At 44.2% G+C, this 19663-nt stretch overlaps 1 protein-coding gene across 2 annotated transcripts in view; it reads left to right on the top strand.

Annotated features, from left to right (window-relative positions):
• Gucy2c (guanylate cyclase 2C) overlaps positions 1 to 19663 on the top strand; it is a 76269-nt gene that overhangs the window by 5528 nt on the left and 51078 nt on the right. For both annotated transcript variants that reach the window (XM_036182476.1, XM_036182475.1), the window contains exons 2-8: positions 756 to 868; positions 5421 to 5485; positions 9748 to 9963; positions 11207 to 11328; positions 13744 to 13840; positions 15993 to 16110; positions 18515 to 18650. In XM_036182476.1, coding sequence (XP_036038369.1) covers positions 756 to 868; positions 5421 to 5485; positions 9748 to 9963; positions 11207 to 11328; positions 13744 to 13840; positions 15993 to 16110; positions 18515 to 18650 — 867 coding nt within the window. The remainder of the gene's footprint in view (positions 1 to 755; positions 869 to 5420; positions 5486 to 9747; positions 9964 to 11206; positions 11329 to 13743; positions 13841 to 15992; positions 16111 to 18514; positions 18651 to 19663) is intronic.

Below are 19663 nucleotides of genomic sequence, written 5' to 3'. Positions count from 1 at the left end.
GAAAGAAAAATTTAGGGGAGGTGGGAGAGAGGGGAAAGAGAGAAAGAAGAACTCAGAATTAGAATACACTCAAAGCTGAACTGGGATATTGTGTCAGTCAGGGTTCTCTGAGGAACAGACTGATAGAATGAACTAACATATATCTATATATTTAGTTAGAGATTGACTGGAGTGACTCACAGGCTGTGGTCTGAACAATCCTACAAAGGTTGTCTCCTGACAGTGAGACCATGAATCCAGTGTTGTTCAGCCCATGAGACTGGAGGTCTCAGCAATCCCAATCGGGTGCCGGAGTCCCAGGGAGTCCTGGAGAGCGGCTAGTCCTCAGTCTACCTTAACTCCTGAAGAAGTGGGCTCTAGCACCAGTGAAGGAATGGCTCAGGATGGGTGAGCTTGCCAGTGAGAGTGAAGGTGGAGATAGAAAGGCTCACACTTGCTCCTTCTGTCCTTCGCATGGGCTGCCAGCAGGAGGAGTGGCCCAGGGTTAGGGTGGATCTTCTGACCTCCAATGATCTGGATGCAGGGTGGGTCTCCCACCTCAAGTAATCCAACCAAGAGAAATCCCTCACAGGTGGGCCCAGCTGCTTGGTTTTAGTTATTTGAAAATGCAGTCAAGTTGACAACCAAGATTAGACATCACAGGCACCTTTCCCTCCTCTCTAAAATCCATTAGCAAGGGCTGTGTCTCACAGCTGGGTAAATGGTAGAAATATAACACTGCTTTCCGATTCTTTCCCCCTAATTTCTGGTAACAGGCCTAAATGTGACTGTGAACGCGACTTTCATGTACTCTGATGGTCTGATTCATAAGTCAGGTGACTGCCGGAGCAGCACCTGTGAAGGCCTGGACCTGCTCAGGGAAATCTTAGTAAGTACCTTTTTTTCCTGTGTAGGTCACACATGCTAAGTCTGGGATGATCACAGTGTGAAATGTAGGCATGTTTGCACAAAGCATCTTCTGTATCATTTGCGGGCATGCTGCTGTATAATCTGATGCCAGGGTACCCTGACTTTACACCACAGAGTTCCCAAGGGACGGGGGTTCTCCTGGAACACACTATGTACACACTGTGGTATAAGGGGGATTTTTATTTTAAGTTAATTTTGAAAGTTTTAAAAATTTATCTTTTTAAATATTTATTATTTTGGATATGTGTTTAAGTTTTCATTTGTTATTATTGTATATGACTTCAATATCCTGCTCTTACTAATAGACAGATCATTCTGAGAGGGGAAAAAAATGAATAGGGCCAGGCAGTGGTGGCACACACCTTTAATCCCAGCACTCTGAAAGGCAGAAGTAGGTAGGTCTCTGTGAGTTCGAGGCCAGCCTGGTCTACAAAGCAAGCTCCAGGACAGCCAGGGATGTAACACAGAGAAATCCTGTCTTGGAAAAACAAACAAACAGGAAAACATCACAGTTAAATGATTTAATAAATTAAATGGACCTAAGGCATATATAAAGAGCATTCCACATAACACTGTGGAGTGTATTCTTCTCAGCAGGCCATGGAATAGTTTCTAAAATAGATACTATGTTAGGACACAAAGCAAGTCTCAAGAAATGTAAGAAACTTAAAAGGGCTTCTTGTATTCTATTTGAACACAAATGGAATATAACTAGAAGTCTACAGCAAGAGAAACTGCAGAAAATTGACAGACCTATGGAGATTAAACAATACACTATCATGTAACGGATGGGTTATTGAAGACATTAAAAAGGAATTTGTTTGCTCTCCTTAGAATCAAATGAAAATTAAAATACGACATACCAAAATCTGGGATACAATTAACACATTCCTAAGAGGGAAATTTATAACTGTATAAGGCTTACATTAAAAAATCAGAGAGATCACACACACACAAAATAACCTAACGATATACCTCAGAGTCACAGAAACACAGGAGCAAGGTATAGACAGAAGTAATTAAGATCAGAACTCACATTAATTAAGTAGAAATGGAAAAAATACAAGAATCAATGAAACAAAAAGTTAGTTCTTTGAAACAGCAAACAAGATCAACAAAGTCTTAGCCAAACTGGCTGAAAGAGAGCTGAACCAAATTAATAAAATTAGAGGTGAAAACAGAGACATCACAACACAAATCAGTGAAATTCAGAAAACTATAGGGACACACTTGGAAAACAAGCTTTATCAATTAGAAAATCTAAGAAGTTTAGGTAAATTTCTAGATGTGTAGCCTACAAAGTGAGACAAAGATGAGATTAACAATTTAAACAGATATGTAACAAGCGATGGAATTGAATAATTAAAAAAAAAAATCTCCTAACTAAAAGGAGTCCAGGCCCTGATGGATTCAATGCAGGATTACCAGACCATTAAAGAACTAGTACTAACCTTTCCCAAATTATTCCATAAAACAGAAAGGGAGTAAACACTCTTAAACTCTTTTTATGAAGCCAGTTCTGATACCAAAACCTGCAAAGATAAAATAACAACAATATTACAGCCCAATCTCCCCATAAGCATAAGCACAAAGATTCTACAAACAAATAAAAAGCCCTGTGAGCTAAATTGAAGAAGACAGCAGAGGACCGAGGAGGCAGCTCCATGAGTAAAGTCTACAAGCATGAGGAGACCTGAGTCTGGCTCCCTAGAACTCCCATTAACAGCCAGGCATGGCAGTGTGTGCCTGACTGTAATCTAACAATGGAGTGGTAGGGGCAGGGGGATCCCTGTAGCTGCTTGAGAGCCAGCCTAGAAGAATTAATAAAACCCAGGTTTACTGAAAAATCATATCTCATGAAATAAAGCCAAGAGAGACTGAGGAAGGTACCCAGTGATGATTTGAGGCTTTTACCTATACCTGCAGTAGTAGGTATCCACAAGAAGACACACACACATACACACACACACACACACACACACACACACACACACAGCCATCAGAAAGATCAACTAGCCTCATTCTAGAGGTACATGGGTGAGTTTAATAATAAGTCAATAGATAATAAAAAATCAATAACCATAATACTTCACATACAGAGACTCAAGGACAGAAATCTTATTACATTTCAATAGATGCCTTTGAAAAATTCCAACATCCCTTCATGATAAAGGCCCTGAAGATATCAGGAGTGGAGGGGATATATCTTAACACGATCACATTGTACGTGCACACACACACACATTATATATATGACAAACATACAGTTGACATCGTAATAAATGAAGAAAAAAGCATTTCCACAAAGATGAGAAACAAGAGGCGAAGGTGTCCACTTTTCCCACTCCTTCTTAGCTACAGCGGCAAGACAAGCGAGGGAAAGCAAGTGACACTACTAATGGGAAAGGAAGCAGGCAAGGTCCTTGGTAAATGGAAGATTCCATGTGTGAGAGCCCGAAAGATCCCAGGAAGACCTCAGAGCCGCTGAACACCTTCAGTAAAGTGTCAGGACACAACATCAGCATAAAACCCAGGAGTCTTTTGATATGCTAGTAGAAATGCATATAAGAAATCAGGAACACAATCGTGAAAATCACAAGTTCATAATTTCCCAAAACATAAACCTGAGAATGAACCTAAGTGAAAAGCCTCTACCACGTTCCACTTAAAGCCCTGAAGAAAGTTGAAAAGGACAGACATCAGAAAACTGAAAAGCTCAAGTGCTCAAGGATTGAAGACATTAACTGTAAAAATGTCTCTTTTCTAAAACAACATTTTACACATTTAATGCAAGCCACATCAAAAATACAATGCAAAAAAATACATATTTCTTCACAGAAATAGGGGGGAAAAACCTTAAGTTTTATATGGAAGCACAAAGATCCTAGATAATCAAAGTGACCCAAAAGAATAATGCTGGATGTATCGCCTTCTCTGATTTAAGTTATCCTACAGAGCCATGCTAAGGAAATCATCATGGTACAAACACAAAAATAGAAACATGCATCAGTGGAATGCCATAGAAGATCCAGATAGAAAGCTGTACAGCTGTGGTCACCTATTTCAGAGATGTGAAAAAGACTTTGGAGAAGACAGAGGACAGCCTCTTCAACAGATGCTGCTGGGGAAATTGGATATCCACTTATGGAGAAATGAAACTAGATCCCTGCCTCCCACCCGACACAAAAATCAACTTTAAATAGCCCCAAGACCTGCCTGTAAAACTGGAAACTCCAAAACTGTTAGTGGGAACAGTAGAGAAGAGACAAGATATGGATATAGGCAAGGACTTCTTGAACAGCATTCAACAAATGGAAACTCACAAAATTAAAAGTTTTGTACAGGAAAGGAAATAGTTAATCAAGTGAAGAGTCAGTCTTAGGAATAAGAAAATCATTGTTAACTATACATTTGACAAAAGATTAATGTTGTAGAATATTATTTTAAGGGGTGTTACTTTTGTTTATGTTGCATTTATTTAACTCTGTGAAGCTGTGTTACTGTGTAAAACACCTGATGGTCTAATAAAGAACTGGCCAATAGCAAGGCAAGACAAAGGATAGGCAAGGGTTGGTAGGCAGAGAGGATATATAAAAGGAGAAATCTAGGAGGCAGAGAGGAAAAGGGATGGAGGAGTGAGGAGTTCCAGCAGCCAGAGAAGCAGGGGACAGCCATCCAACTACACAGCAAGCCACGAAGTAAGAGTAAGATTTACAGAAGTAAGAGAACGGGAAAAGCCCAGAGACAAAAGGTAGACGGGATAATGTAAGTTAAGAAAGCTGGCAAGAAAGAAGCCAAGCTAAGGCCAGACATTCATAATTAAAAATAAGCCTCCATGTGTAGTTTATTTGGGAGCTGGGTGACAGGCTCGCCACAAAAGAGTGAAATACCAATAACAGCAGATTAATATCTACCATATACAAAGAACTAAAAATACTAAATACCAAAAGAGCCCCAACCCTAACAATTAATGGACTAATGAACAGACACACCTCAAAAGATCAATACAAATAGTCAATAAACACATCCACATCATTTTTTTCTCCCTTGCACTTCATTATCCCCAAATTGGAATCTGCCTCCCAAGATCAAGAGTCAATATGATATCCATGCAGTAGATGTAGTGTACACGTCCTGACATCCATGCTATGTATGACCCATCAGGGCAATGTGAAACTTCTAGAATCATAGTCCCACAGTCTGTAATCTTTGGAAGCCCTTTCACAGGATGCCTGGAGTAAGGGGTGTCTTTCTTGCACACCCACATAGTTTTAGAGACCTTGTAATTCCTTTGAGCTCTTTAAAACCCTGTTTAGGGTCAGACTTAGCAATGGGGAGGAGGAGCAGGCAAGAGCCTTCCTCGCCCCATTTCATCATTTGAGCAGCTCCTCCCTACCCTGCGTCCAGACTCTTGGGGATCCCATTTCTCCTGTGTTCCTACCTACCTCTTTTCTGTCTATTGGTTGATTGAATTTGTTTTAGGCCACAGTATTTTTCTTTGTCTCCCACAGAGAGAACATAATATGGGCTGTGTCCTCATGGGGCCCTCGTGCACGTATTCCACTTTCCAGATGTAGTAAGTACTTTGGTTGAGTGTTAAGTGATTAGACAAATGACCATGTTGTCAAGGCAACAGAGAGAGGCATGCTGGGCCCCTTGTATTTTGCCATCTCTCTGCCACTGCTACTTCCCTTCCTCCTGGATCAGCGTGTGATGGCTGAGGTAGCTACTCAGGTCCAGTCATTCATGTCTGAGGGAGAGGGGGAAGGAGACGGGGAGACGACGGAGAGAGAGAGAAAGAGAGAGAGAGAGAGAGAGAGAGAGAGAGAGAGAGAGAGAGAGAGAGAGAGAGAGCTGTGAGTGAGAATCCCATCAGGAAAGAAGAATGTCAGCAGCCTTGAACCCTTGAGTTTAATAAAGGAAATCCTCCACAAGTATGGGCAGAGGGTAGGACACAGAGGAGGGAGTCTTAGAACTCTGTTCTGTCATTAGTTTGCAGATGTGGGGAAACAACCAGCTGCTTATTTGAGATCCCCAAACAGTGGGGGCTTCCTCCCAGACCAGGATTAGGCACACCCAAACACCTGTTTTCCCAGAGACCCTTTATTAATCTGGGAAGAAAAGTTAAAGTGGCTGCCTTCTGACTCAGGCAGAAAACAGCAGCAGATGACCTTGCAGGTGTGATGACCTTGCAGGGGTAATGACCTTGCAGGTGTGATGACCTTGCAGGTGTGATGACCTTGCAGGTGTGATGACCTTGCAGGTGGAATGACCTTGCAGGTGGAATGACCTTGCAGGTGGAATGACCTTGCAGGTGTAATTTTTCAGAGGAGAAGAAGGGGGTGTGATCTGTGTTAGAATGGGCTAGGATACAGTGGTAAAGGAGATAGAGGATGAGGGAGAAGGGGACAAGGGACAGGGGGCAGGGGCATTTGTCCTAGAGGGACAAAGGACTCCCTCTGGATAAAGGGAAGACAGACATGGCCCATGGGCAAATGGCAGTTTATAAAGGTAAAAACAGCCCAGCCCAGCCCAGCCCCTGTGTTAGGATGAGGTGTTTAATTTTAATTGGGCATATTAATTAGGTGAACCAAAGGGGGCTTTTGATTGCTGGACTTTGGTAGTCAGCCTCAGGAGGAGGAAGTGGCCAAATAAGGGAATAGAAGTTGGTGGCTAGCTTTAGGCATGTAATCTAATGGTTTTAGCAAGGCAGAGGGGAATGGGGGAGAAAGGCAAGGCCTGCCAGAGCCACATGCTCAAATGAGTTAGTGTCCCTTCAAATGGAAATAGGACGTTGAAGTTCTCTATGTGACAGACATCCTTAGCAGCATAGAGAATAGCCTTCCATCTATTCTAAAATGGAAAATCTTTCTCTGGCTTTGGGAGTCTTGGCCCCACCCTTCACTGTATTTCACTCAGTGTTTGGTTCGGCCAGATCATACATTCCCCAGTCAAAACTCTCGCATGCCTTTCTCCCCTTGCTCTGTCATCTGAATTAAGGCATGCTGTTTGTTGCTCCAGAGAAAACCATACTAGAGTAGGTTTCACAGGGCTGACATAAACCTGAGATTTCTACTGAAAGTCGGTGGGTTGCCTCATGCCAGTGAAACAGCAGCCCCAGAGGCTCAGGCCCACCACATCGGGCACACTATAGAAGCATTTTCAAGCCGATCTCCCACACCCAAACAGACACACATGGAATCTTGTTCTTCCTTATCTCACGGATCATGTATTGATATTGCTCAAAACAAAAGGGGGATATGGAAAGTTGATTCACCACTATGAAAGGTTTCTACAACAAACAGTTTAGTGTTGCCAGGCAGAAAAAAAACATTGAGTACAACACTCCCCTCCAAATAGCTAAGGCAACAGGGACACAGACCAATACAAGGCAGAGGGAGAGAGCTTGCTTCAAAGAGAAACAAATAAGAGGACACAGAATGAACAGAAGGTAATGGTCACCTTTGCTTGAGGGCTGAGTTTCAAGTTTACTTGATGAAGAAAATCATTTGAGATTTGTGTTGGGGACAGATAACATCTTAGTTAGGGTCATTATTGCTGTGATGAAACACTATGACCAAAAGCAAATTGGGGAAGAAAGGGTTTATTTGACTTACATATCTTGAGTCACGGTCTGTTGAGGAAAGTCAAGGTAGGAATTCACGCTAGATGAGAACCTGGAGGTAGGAGCTGATGCAGAGGCCATGGAGGGCTGGCTCAGCCTGCTTCCTTCTAGAACCCATGACCACCAGCCCAACAATGGTGCCACCCAAGAAGGGCTGAGCCCTCCCCCATCAATCACGGGTTAAGAAAATGCCCTGCAGGCCCTCCCACAGCTGGATCTTGTGGGGGCGTTTCCTCAGCTGAGGCCCCCTCCTCTCAGATGAGCTTGTGTCAAGCTGACATAAAACCAGCCAGCACAGGTAAGATTTCAGTGGACAGAAGTGAGGCAATAGCTTTCCAGCCAGGTAGAGGAAAAAGTGAATGTAAAACAAAGAATCAGAGTGATGAAGAACGTTTGCAGGTGTTTACAGCTGCTGCAGTCTGGGAAATGTACAGATGGATGATAAAGTCCATAAAAATGACATTGGCCATATTTGGTAGCTTACGTGACAGGATCGTTAAGTGCACTTAATGAGAATGGCAATAGACATCACTAAGATTTTGAGTGTGGGAGGGCTACAAAAGCCCGTGTGTTGCCTTGACAATGCTGCAGATTGTCAAATCATTCATTTTATTTTACATTTATTTTATTAACTGTTTACAGTTAATAAAAATTGTAGCCGGGCAGCAGTGCCTTTAATCCCAGCACTCGGGAGGCAGAGGCAGGCGGATCTCTGTGAGTTGGAGGCCAGCCTGGCCTACAAAGCAAGATCCAGGACAGGCACCAAAGCTACAGAGAGAAACCCTGTCTCAAAAAAACAAAACAAAACTCCACCGTGTGGGCAAACACAGCAGAGACTGACAAGAGAAAAGCCCACAGGAAACAGAAGAAGGCCTGGCTTAGCCCAGACCAGAAGGCAGGGGAAGCCGGCTAAGGCTGTAGAAACAGTGATATTTGATAGCATTGGATGTGGAGGTGGAGCTGGGTGTAATCAGAGAAGTCTTTGGATGTTAAAATGCTGAAAGAAATGGGAGGACATTAAGCTAAAGTTTGGAGGGACGAGAAGGAAGGGCAACATGACTAGAACATGACTGAAGATGACAGCAGGCAGCCAGTGGGGTGGGGCAGAGCATCCTGCGTACCTCTGTAAGCTGGGAAGACACGGCCACCTGAAGGAACTTCCCGTGGAGCGAAGGAAAGCACCATTAACAGCTGCTCACTCAACACCACTGGCCTTGGGGGGCAGGGAGAGTTTCTGTGATGAAGACAGATTTAGTCAAGGACCTGAGTGTTTAAGTAAGTCAGTCAGTCAGGAAGCCAGGCTGGGCCCTGTCTTGGTTGAGTTACTGTCTGAGAAGAGAGCTTGGTATGTTTAAAAATAAAAATAAAATAAGAAGGCCCCACTGAGCAAGGGCAGAAAGTCCTTAAGCTCCCCAGCACATGCCCCCTCTCAGAGGCAGAGCCAAGAAGCAGGCACTTCAAGGAGGAAAGGGCATAGGTACACCTCCAGTTTCCTCACAATTATGACGGCTCTTCTGGTTTGCCTTCTGTTGCCGTGATAAACTCCATGACTGAAAGCAACTTGGGAAGGAAAGGGTTTATTTCGGCTCACAGCGTATAATGGAGAGAAGTCAGGGCAGAACCTGGAGGCAGGAGCTCCCATAGAGGGGAGCTGTTTCCTAGCTTGCTCCACATGACTTGCTCATCCTGCTTTCTTATAGAAGCCAGGACCACCTACTCAGGGGTGATATCGCCCACATGGGGCTGGGCCCTCCCACATCAATAATCAATCAAGAAAATGCCTCACAGACTTGCCTACAGTCCAATCTGATCGAGGCAATTCCTCAATTGTTCCCCTTTCCCAGATACCTCTAGCTTGTGTCAAGTCGGCAAACAGAAGAACCTAACTACCACCAGAGCCATGGTTAGTTAACCTGTAGATCTTACACCTACCCCCTCAAATGCCCCAGTTCTCAGCCCAGCCAGCATGAAAAGTCATTCAGAAATGAATCAAAGTGATCCAGTCACGTAGTCATCTTGCGCTAAACACAGAATATGACCAATCAGTGTTATTTTGAAAGTCGCCTGTGTGGGAGGGTTACCCGTACTCTTGTTTTACTGGCCCGTTTCCTCCTTACTGTTGATGCACATGTGTTGAAAAGGAGGAAGGGGGGCTCTTCTCGGTGCTTTTGGAGCTGACCCGGGCATTGGTTTTTCTCTCACCCTTGGCGCAGTCTAGACACAACATTGAGGTATCCCATGATTTCAGCTGGAAGTTTTGGATTGTCCTGTGACTATAAGGAAACCCTAACCAGGGTGCTGCCTCCAGCCAGGAAGTTGATGTACTTCCTGGTTGATTTCTGGAAAGTCAACGATGCACCGTTCAAAACCTTTTCCTGGAACTCTTCGTATGTCTACAAGAATGGTTCGGAGCCCGAAGATTGCTTCTGGTAAGGACGGTTGTTCATCAGTGTATGCCATGGAGGAATGCCACCTTTTGTCTGGGACAGTGTTGGAATGGACACCCATCCACTTTCTTACTCATCAAAGGGGCACAGTGAATAAAGTATCCTGAGAATGCTCAGCATAGACTGCATTTGGAACACTCCCTCTAGGTTTGAAAGTGAATTCTTGTTAGTCTTAATGATTCCCTAAAGTAAGTCCTCTAAAGACCAAGACATATGATCTTGTTTAGAGATAGTAAAAGTGAAAGCCTGAACTCAGTGTTTCCACACTGCTGCGGAGGACATCACACTGGAGAATGTTCGTTCTGCAGTTAGAATGATGTCTCTCACATTTTCTTAGAGGGAAGGGGGACAGGAGAATGCAGGAACAATGGGTCCTAATAAAAACCAAAAGTCTGGGCCTGAAAGATGGCTTAATGTGTAAAGGCACTTGCTGCCAAGCTCGAGGACCTGACTTCCGTCCGTGGGATTCACTAGGTGAAAGGAGAGAACCAATTCCTCAGAGTTGTTATCTGATTGCCACACAAGTGCTGAGACACATGCATATGTGTTCACATATGCACATAAGCCCCAACACAATTAAATAAAACACAACTTTAAAAATAATCCTGAGCCCATGCAAGTCTAGCAAAAGTGGTGGAAGTAGCGTGTGGTTGTGGTGCCCCAGGATGCTAGCTAGTTCTTCCCTCTCTCTCCACAGAGGACTTGGAGGTTTGGGATAGGGTGTCCTTCGGCTCCCACATCTGGGAACCCATGGCAATCAACCCCAGGAGCTTCCCTAGAGACCTTGGTGTGAAACTGGAATGTATAAACGTCCAGTTCACACAAGAGCAGACATCATTTTACCAGCTCTGAAGTTCTGTACTGTAGGCTCAGTTTTCTCGTTTACAGTATAGGCTAGAACCTTCTTGCCTTAGCAGGAGGGAAACATTGTAGGGACCCCATGTATGTCTACAATCTGTGCACACATATCAAGAGTACCAAACACTCCCCCTGATGCTCTGCCTCCATTAAGTAGCCCCAAATCAAAGCAATGGTATCATGGTGTATGCTGTCTATGTACAGAGGAACTGGGTGTTGATTAAGATTCCAGCACAGAAATAAATGAATAAATGAATGAGTGAGTGAATGAATGAATGAATGAATAAATAAATAAATGATGTGAATAGAGGTGGAGTGGCCATGAGGAAACAAAGCAGATTCTAAGCTCCTCTTCCTCCTGCTCCAGGTACCTCAATGCGCTGGAGGCTAGCGTGTCCTATTTTTCTGAGACGCTCAGCTTCAAGGATGTATTGAGACGCAGTGATCAATTCCAGGAAATCCTAATTGGCCGGAACAGGAAGAGCAATGGTAAAATGGCGCTCAGCCTGCCTCACAGCCACCACCTCCTTCTGAGTCCTTCAGGCTAATCTGTCCCTGTAGAGATGCTTTCCCTATTTGCAAACAACTTCATCATGCTGTGAATTCTGTGACTGACTGAAACCTGACTCTCTGAGAGAGGTGTGATGAAGTCACGTAAAACAAACATGAGCGTAATGGGAATAGATAATGCCAATAGCCAGCCAGCCCTTACACACCAAGCACAAGCCCCACCATGGGTAAACCGCTTTCAAATTCTCTTCAACCTGTAAAAGGAAAAGACTTCTGTCTTGTCTCAGCTGAAGCCTTCTTTAGTTCCTACCCCCTGCCCATGATCTTCAGGATCATGAATGGTTTTATGTTCCGACCCCCAGATCTTGATTGACTGATACATTCTTAAAATAACAAATACTTGGTCATGGCAGCAAATGACTATTTAAATGATGTCAGTAACCTGCCAAGTGAGGGTCTTACCTTACAGGAAATCACCACAATTTGTTCTTTACTTCTGATGTGTTCTTGCTTGGGAAGGCACCCAACCCTGTTCTCGAAACTCAGGGTTGAATGTCCCAGCTAACTGCATGCTTTTGGCTCTGGATAACTGCTTGGTTCCCTCCCCCTGCAATTGCCAACCAGGAGGTAGTTTTTCTGTTTGTCTTTAAAAACTCCCTGTACTATGCATTGGGCAGCTCTGTGAGAAGTGCTTCTCTCCAGGCAGTCTCTTGATACAGACTCTCAATTCAAACATTGGTTGTGCCTAGTGGTCTTTGAGTCTTTACCCTGTAACGAATCTAATGTATTACTGGATTTGTGACTAGACCTCAAACATCTTCAACTGTGATCTAAGGCTACTGTTACATAGCCCCTCAGACAGAATCACAATGCAAAGCAAAGATGATCTCACTTTCTCATTTTTCTGATCCAGATCTCACCTGTCCAATGAGCTAAAGGTTAGGTGTGAAAGGCTAATGGATAAAAGCATTCTCACAAGCTATACTTCTCAGGGAATTCCCTTCCTAAGCATGTCACAAGCAAAGAATGAAGTGTGGTGATTTCCTGTAAGGGAAGACCCTCACTTGGCAGGTTACTGACATCATTCAAATAGTCATTTGCTGCCATGACTAAGCATTCGTTATTTTATGAACATACCAGTCAACCGAGATCTGGGGGGGGGGGGGCATAAAACCAGGCAGGGGGGGGCACTGGGAAGGGGAACTTAAAACCGTTCATGATCCTAAAGAGTTTACAGTTCGCCTGGGTGCACAGCATTTAAAAAGATCGAGGCTGGGTGGTGGTGGCCCACACCTGTAATCCCAGCACTCGGGAGGCAGAGGCAGGTGGATCTCTGTGAATTCGAGGCCAGCCTGGGCTACAGAGTGAGATCCAGATCCAGGACAGGCACCAAAACTACACAGAGAAACCCTGTCTTGAAACCCTAACCCTCACACACACACACACACACACACACACACACACACACACACAAATCAAACAAAAGCCTGTGTGGTAGTGCTTACCTTTCTTACCTTTCTTCAATTCAAGGACTTCGGGGACAGTGTAAGGCCAGCCTAGTCTATGTAGCAAATTCCAGGACAGTCATGGCTGCATAGGGAGACCCTATCTCTAAACAACAGCAAAAATCCAAGTGTCCCCTCTAGCTCTTCCCACACCTGAACCACTTGTGCAGGCCGTAGCTAGATTAGTGGTAGAGGCTCAGAGTAACCTGTCATTCAAAGTTCAAAGACTGGGCTCTGAGTTAAGGAACTACGGGCATGGACCAAAGATGGTTGCTTAGGAGTATTATAAAATATTCTCACATTCCCTTTTTCTTTATATTTTCAAACACAAATGATGAGACGTGGGCCACTCATTGACGAAAATAGCGTTTGAAATCACCCCACCCGGTATGATAGAATACACACTGAAGCAGAGCTCATAATCGTGAGTCCTACTCACGAACTGTCTCTTTCTTCTTCTAGCCCTTAGCCCCTTTGGTATTGGCTTCTTTTTTTAAAGATTCTACACAGTTTTATTCTGACTCTGTAACTAAATGCAAAATGCAGAGGAGATTTAGGAAACTCGGGTTAATCTTTAAAAAGGTAACATGAGAGACAGGTGTGGTGTCTCACGCCTGCAATCCTAGCACTCAGAAGCTGGGGCAGGAGGATCTCCATGATTAGGAGCCAGCCTGGACTATGTAGTGAGTTCAAGTCTGAAGTACACAGTGAAACCCTGTCTCAGAGAGAGAGAGAGAGAGAGAGAGAGAGAGAGAGAGAGAGAGAGAGAGAGAGAGATTACAACAACAAATCATATGAATACACTGGGTTCAAGTTCAGGACGCTGGTTACCCCTGGCTGATGTGCACGCTATCTTCCGTCACTCTTTGTCTCTATTTCTCACTTCCAGTGATCGTTATGTGTGGCACACCAGAAACCTACTATGATGTGAAAGCAAACCTCCAAGTAGCTGAAGACACCGTTGTCATCCTGGTAGATCTGTTCGGGTTGGTATGACGGCATTCTTGGGAGAGCCTCCTCCCTTCAGAAGGGTAGCATATCAGTGGCTACCAGAACACCCTCCTCTCTCTTGTTAGGCAGCCTCCATGATGGCCACATTTGAACTAAAGTCTCATCCCTTTCTCATAACACCTCACATTTACCTAATCCTCTGTGATCTAAAACAGAAATGTATTCCTTGACACCTGCCTTGCACTGACATCCCTTGTCCACTCATCTTTGAGCTCTACTCAGTACACAGATTCCTGCCCCCCAGGCTGATCTCAAGAGCTTTGTTCAGGAACAAACTAAAAACTCAACAATAGCTTACCTGGGAATGGAGACCTCACTTCTTTACTGTAGTTGCTAATGACCTTTGGCCTCAGATTATTTTTTTATCGGCCATCTTTGCAAAGACTAAAGTTGCAGTCAACTGGATCTGATTTATACACTTATTCTTTGTCCTTCGTGGTACAATTACTCAATGATGGTCCTTTCCTCTGACACTGAGGAGAGAGAGAGAGAGAGAGAGAGAGAGAGAGAGAGAGAGAGAGAGAGAGAGAGAACCACTATACTAACACACTGTACCAAAGTAATACTTAAGTTATGCCTAGAGGAGGTGCCGCTGGGACACCTGTGCCCCTTGTCCCATAAGTACATCATACGACTCACTTATCTCCCTAGACCATTAATCATTACCTGTGTGCCTTCAGACCGAGTGACACACTGCTGTGGCCCTCCTGTATCTGCCTAGTCATCACTCGACACTGAACATACTTTTCCCAGCATGAAAGGAGAGGAAGTATGGGAGTGCAGGCCTGATGGACAGTTAAGTGTTCACGAAAGTACAGTCCACCTGTCTAGTTCGCTAGGGGCGGAAGCATGGGAAACCGAGCAAAGCTGTCAGCATGGTGCTCCCACCCCCACATTGATGCCAGTAGCTGGGTGTTTGGGGGAAGGAGTCGTCAGTATGGCTAATTTGCTGACTTCATTTTCTGCCACCTGTACTGGCTTTCCTTGTGACTCCTGTCCAAGGGACAAATGGCTGCATTTAAAGAACGTCACATCTCACATGATTCATAACAAATCCTAACATACTCAATTTCTAATTCTGATGTCAGATTCTATTGGGTGTTTGTTAGCATTTGAGATTGAGTTGCATTGTGAAAAGAAAATTAGGGTGTCTATTTTTAGGGTAAGATCAATAATGTTAATATAAGAGCTAACACAGTGGTCAGCACAGAACAGATTGCGTATTAAATGATGGCCATCCTAATTATAACAGTTCAGTTGTTATACTGTTTGCACACTAAAGCACCCACATGATCAGGAAGCACAGAAACCCTGGCGTTTTCAGAGTGATCTCAGTCTGCAGTGTGCCGAGTCTTGTCTAATGAGTTGGTAATACATATTCTGTGAGCTGATTAGTCCCATTTCCAGAAGCTTACGCTCACAACAAAAGAGATTCATCTCAAACAACTTAGAAGGCATCTGGGGTTGTCCTCTGACCTCCACAGGTACCTCCATGGTACAAATGTGTCAGCATCCATACACATGAATGCACACGCACGCGCGCGCGCACACACACACACACACACACACACACACACACACACACACGTATACACACACATTGTACATGCCTCCCCTCCCCCATCCTTGACACATACACGTACTGAGGCTTGCCGTGTTAGAGAAAATGTCTAGAAGTTCTGTGTGATCACCTACCATCATCAGTTCAGCCCGCAGCATAATGGCAGCATTCTTCATTACTCTGCATTGCGTGTGGAGAGTAATCCCATATCCCATGTTGCATATCTCAGTATTTCCAACTTGTTTTGCACATTTAAGCAAAAGAAAAATTTCCAATAGAAATGAAAGGAGTTAGGCCTTAACAGCAAACACCACATTCCCTCAGTGTCAGTTTGCCCTTCCATCTGGAGTTGGTAACGGGAGCAGCCTGAATTCTGTTCTTCACTTTAGCAGGGGGAGGAGGGAATCTGAACTCGGGAAAGTCGGAAGGTTTGCTGACAGCCAAACTTCAGCAACAACTTACCCAACAACCACAATTTTCCAAGCTCACACTGTAGTTTGTATGTGTCATAGTGTCCAGCTCTGTTGGCATGCTAATTTAACAAGGGACCTGTGTTTTTACTGTAGAAACTATTACTTTGAGGATGATGTTAAGGCTCCGGAATTTATGAACAATGTCCTCGTTCTGACACTACCTCCTCAAAACTCCACCTCAAACACCTCTTCCTCCCAGCGGTTTTCACCGGTGAGTTAGTTGTGTGGTTGTGTGTGTGTGTGTGTGTGTGTGTGTGTGTGTGTTTATGTAAGTATTCATTAAAGATAACGCAGGGCAAGGTAGTTAGTCTCTTATTTGAACTCAGATTCTTATACTTGCAAGTAATTTTTTTTTGCATGTGTTTATGTGTTCATAGTGTGGGTGTGGGTGTGCCGCATGAGGAAGTCAAGGTGGATATTGTCTTCTTCTATCAATTGCCATTTTCTTTCGTTTTTTATTTGTGTATGTATGAGAAAGAGAGAGAGAGAGAGTGCCGTGTGGGTAAGAGTGCTTGCCAAGGTCAGAAGACGGTATCAGATCCCTTGGAGCTGGAGTTCTGGGCAGTTGTCAGCTGCTGGGGTACTGGGAACTGAACTTAGTTCCCTGTAAGAGCAGCAAGTGCTCTTAACCCATGAGCAATCTCTCTAGCCCTCCCTACTTTATTTTTTGAGACAGACTCCCTCAGTGGACCTAGAGCTCACTGCTGCAGCTGAACTAGCCAAAGAGCTCCAGGGATTCACCGGGTCCTATCCCTGCACTGTTCTCAAAGCCCACCCACCAAGTGCCGGAGTTACAGGCGTGTGCCGTAACACCTAGCCCCTTCCATGGCTGCCAGGGATCTGAGTGCAGGTCCTCACGTTCCTTACTGATGAGCCATCTCCTCAGCTCCTGCAAGCGCGTCTACTTATTCCACTTCACTCAGCAGATGTCACTGACTCCGGCTATGTGGAGAGCTTCGGCAGGCACAGACACCCGTCACACCTCATACTGCAGGTCACTGTGTTAGACTCTAGACCCTGAGAGCAACAGACACTTCTGCAACATCGGAGTGAAAGTCCCCATGTGGAAATGTAGAAAGAAGGAGCCTGCTACTGAGAGTCGGTCTCACACCTAAAGGAAGTAGAAATTAAACAGCCCCAAATAACTAAAGAGGTACCAGAAGGTTCTCTCTATCCTAAAGTAATGCTCTCCTGTTGCTGGTACCCAAATAAATTGTTTTGAAATAGAATACTCCTAAGGGAAGACATTACAGTGCCATCCATCATAATGAAGTTGACCATTGTCCAGAGCTGGGCCAGGAGGATGCTAATGTATTCTGACTGTCTCAGTGTCCTATCTGGTTTGACATGTGTCCCAGAAAAGGGTCTTCACTTCCCTTTAAATCATGGTCACCTTATTATATGCGAAGGTCTGAAGACACACTGGACTCCACCAATCACTGAGCCTTAATGAGATGCAGTCCGTCACCTGCCTTCTGCTCTCATTTGGCAGAGGTAAAAGAAGAAGGGGCAATCCAAAGACCCCAAATGACTTTTCCACGGCAGGTGAAGGGCAAGTCATGAGTGTTGTAAGGATGTGTGGGCATCACCCCTTTACCTAGACCATCTGCTCCAAGTGCTCCAGTTCATGGACTTGTCGAACTTAGAGGTTTTAAGCACCTTAAATTCAAGGTCTTAACTGAGTTCTGTTCATCCCATGAAATGATGGTTTTGTGGGTTGTCCACATGGCTCAGTGGGAAAAGACACCTGCCACCAAGTCTAACCAGATGGTTCAACATGGTGGAAGGAGAGACCTGAACCCTAGGAGTTGTCCTCCGACCACTATAGGCAGCCCCCCAATAAATAAATAAATGTAATGAAATGAGGATTTCAGCGAAAGAAACAGGGGTTTGTTTTTTCTGTTAATATTTCTGCGAAGTGTAATTCCAGGTGCAGAGAATTTGGATTGTCTTTTGGCTTGGGCAATAGGGAGGTCCAAAGTACACGAGGAAACAGAACCTAAGGGGTTCAGGGGGACAAGAGTTTCCAATTCATAATCCTGCAATAGCCACCGTACAGTGGGTGCAGAAGCTAGAGGTGCTAACTCTGTTATTTCATCAGGACAGACATTAAGGGACTGATGTCAGACACTCAGAACCATCTTTGAAGCCATCTTGGAATCAACCAGTCAAAATTCCTCATATCCCGCTCTGGATGCTGGAGGCAGGGGTTGTTCCCTGGGCTTTGGTTTTCTCTCTTACATTCCGATGAAAACATTACCTTAAAGAAAATTGTATTTCTGCATGAAATCCTATAAGCACGAAAATGCCAGCTGTTGATTTTCTTAGCTACATTGTATATTTTTCCATTATGAGAGGGAAGCATAATTAGTTCTAGATTCTTCTCTAAAGGCAGAGTTCTTGCTTATTGATCCCATGAGGAAGGAAAATTGTGGCATCAGAGCACTAACTCAAGGTGGTATTCCCAGTCCTCCTTAACATCACACTTCCAGATCCCCTGAAGTTATTTTATCTTTCCAAACTCACTCATGTCAAACACATTTTGCTCCAGGCTCAAGACCAGAAACCCATCCCTGTTTTCCCATTGAAAGATTTTTTTTTTCTTTCTCATTCAGGAAAGAAATGACTTTTCTCTCGCTTACTTGGAGGGAACCTTGCTGTTTGGGCACATGCTGAAGATATTTCTTGAAAATGGAGAAGATGTCACCGATAGCAAATTTGCTCATGCATTCAGGAATCTCACTTTTCAAGGTACTTGATCTCTTTAAGAGCAAACAACAATAAAGTCAAAGAAATTCAGGCTTTGGGAGGGGACAGGTGAGAGACCAAGGGAGGCTTCAGCATTTGATGAGTCAAGTGCAAAATACCCTTGAACTCAATCAGAGGAAATGCCATTGCATAAACTTACAGGATGTTGGGATGCGGAACTAGACTTGTATACTCATGGTGGTGTTGCAGAAGGAGCTTGTAGCTTGAAGGCTGTATTCATGAGCAGCCTTTCACAGAGTATTGTTATAAGTCATGGTGTGCTGTCCATGCGTGGAGACTAGCAAGGGGAGAAATACTTGCGGTTTATTTTAATTTTATTTTTATTATTATTATTATTATTATTATTATTATTATTATTATTATTGGTTTTTCGAGACAGGGTTTCTCTGTGTAGCTTTGTGCCTTTCCTGAAACTCACTTTGTAGCCCAGGCTGGCCTCAAACTCACAGAGATCCGCCTGGCTCTGCCTCCCGAGTGCTGGGATTGAAGCCATGCGCCACCGCTGCCCGGCTTATTTTTATTTTTTAAATCGACATACAAGATATAACTCCAGCATTTTCAAGTGAAGTGTGTTTGAGTAGATTCACTTCTCCACTCATCTCCTGCAGTCTCCTTGTGACCTGTCCCCTGGTCTCCTTTCCGCCCTCATGTCACAAGTCATATTTGTCATTTTATTTGTACCTCTTTGTGTCGTGATCCATCCATCTCCACCATCTCCTGTGTTAAGTCTCTATCTTCCAAACCCCTCACCACAATACCACCCAAGACAGCATGTGCCCACCCCACCAGCTGCTGGGTTGACACCTTCATGCTCCTCTCAAATCTCCTCTTTTGTGCCCAGGTCTCAGGCAGGGGTTATGAAGAGGTTTCGTTGTAAGAAATTATCAGTCTTGCCCTGGGAAACCTTGGTCTGAACCAAAGTGAGCCTTTGTCAGCTCTGGAAGACAAAAAATGATTAACAGCTGTGTCCGAGGCTGTGGGATTCCACGGGGAGA

The sequence above is a fragment of the Onychomys torridus genome, chromosome 3 (assembly GCF_903995425.1).
Source record: "Onychomys torridus chromosome 3, mOncTor1.1, whole genome shotgun sequence".
Taxonomy (NCBI): Eukaryota; Metazoa; Chordata; class Mammalia; order Rodentia; family Cricetidae; genus Onychomys; species Onychomys torridus.
This window is presented reverse-complemented; position numbering and strand designations above follow the sequence as displayed.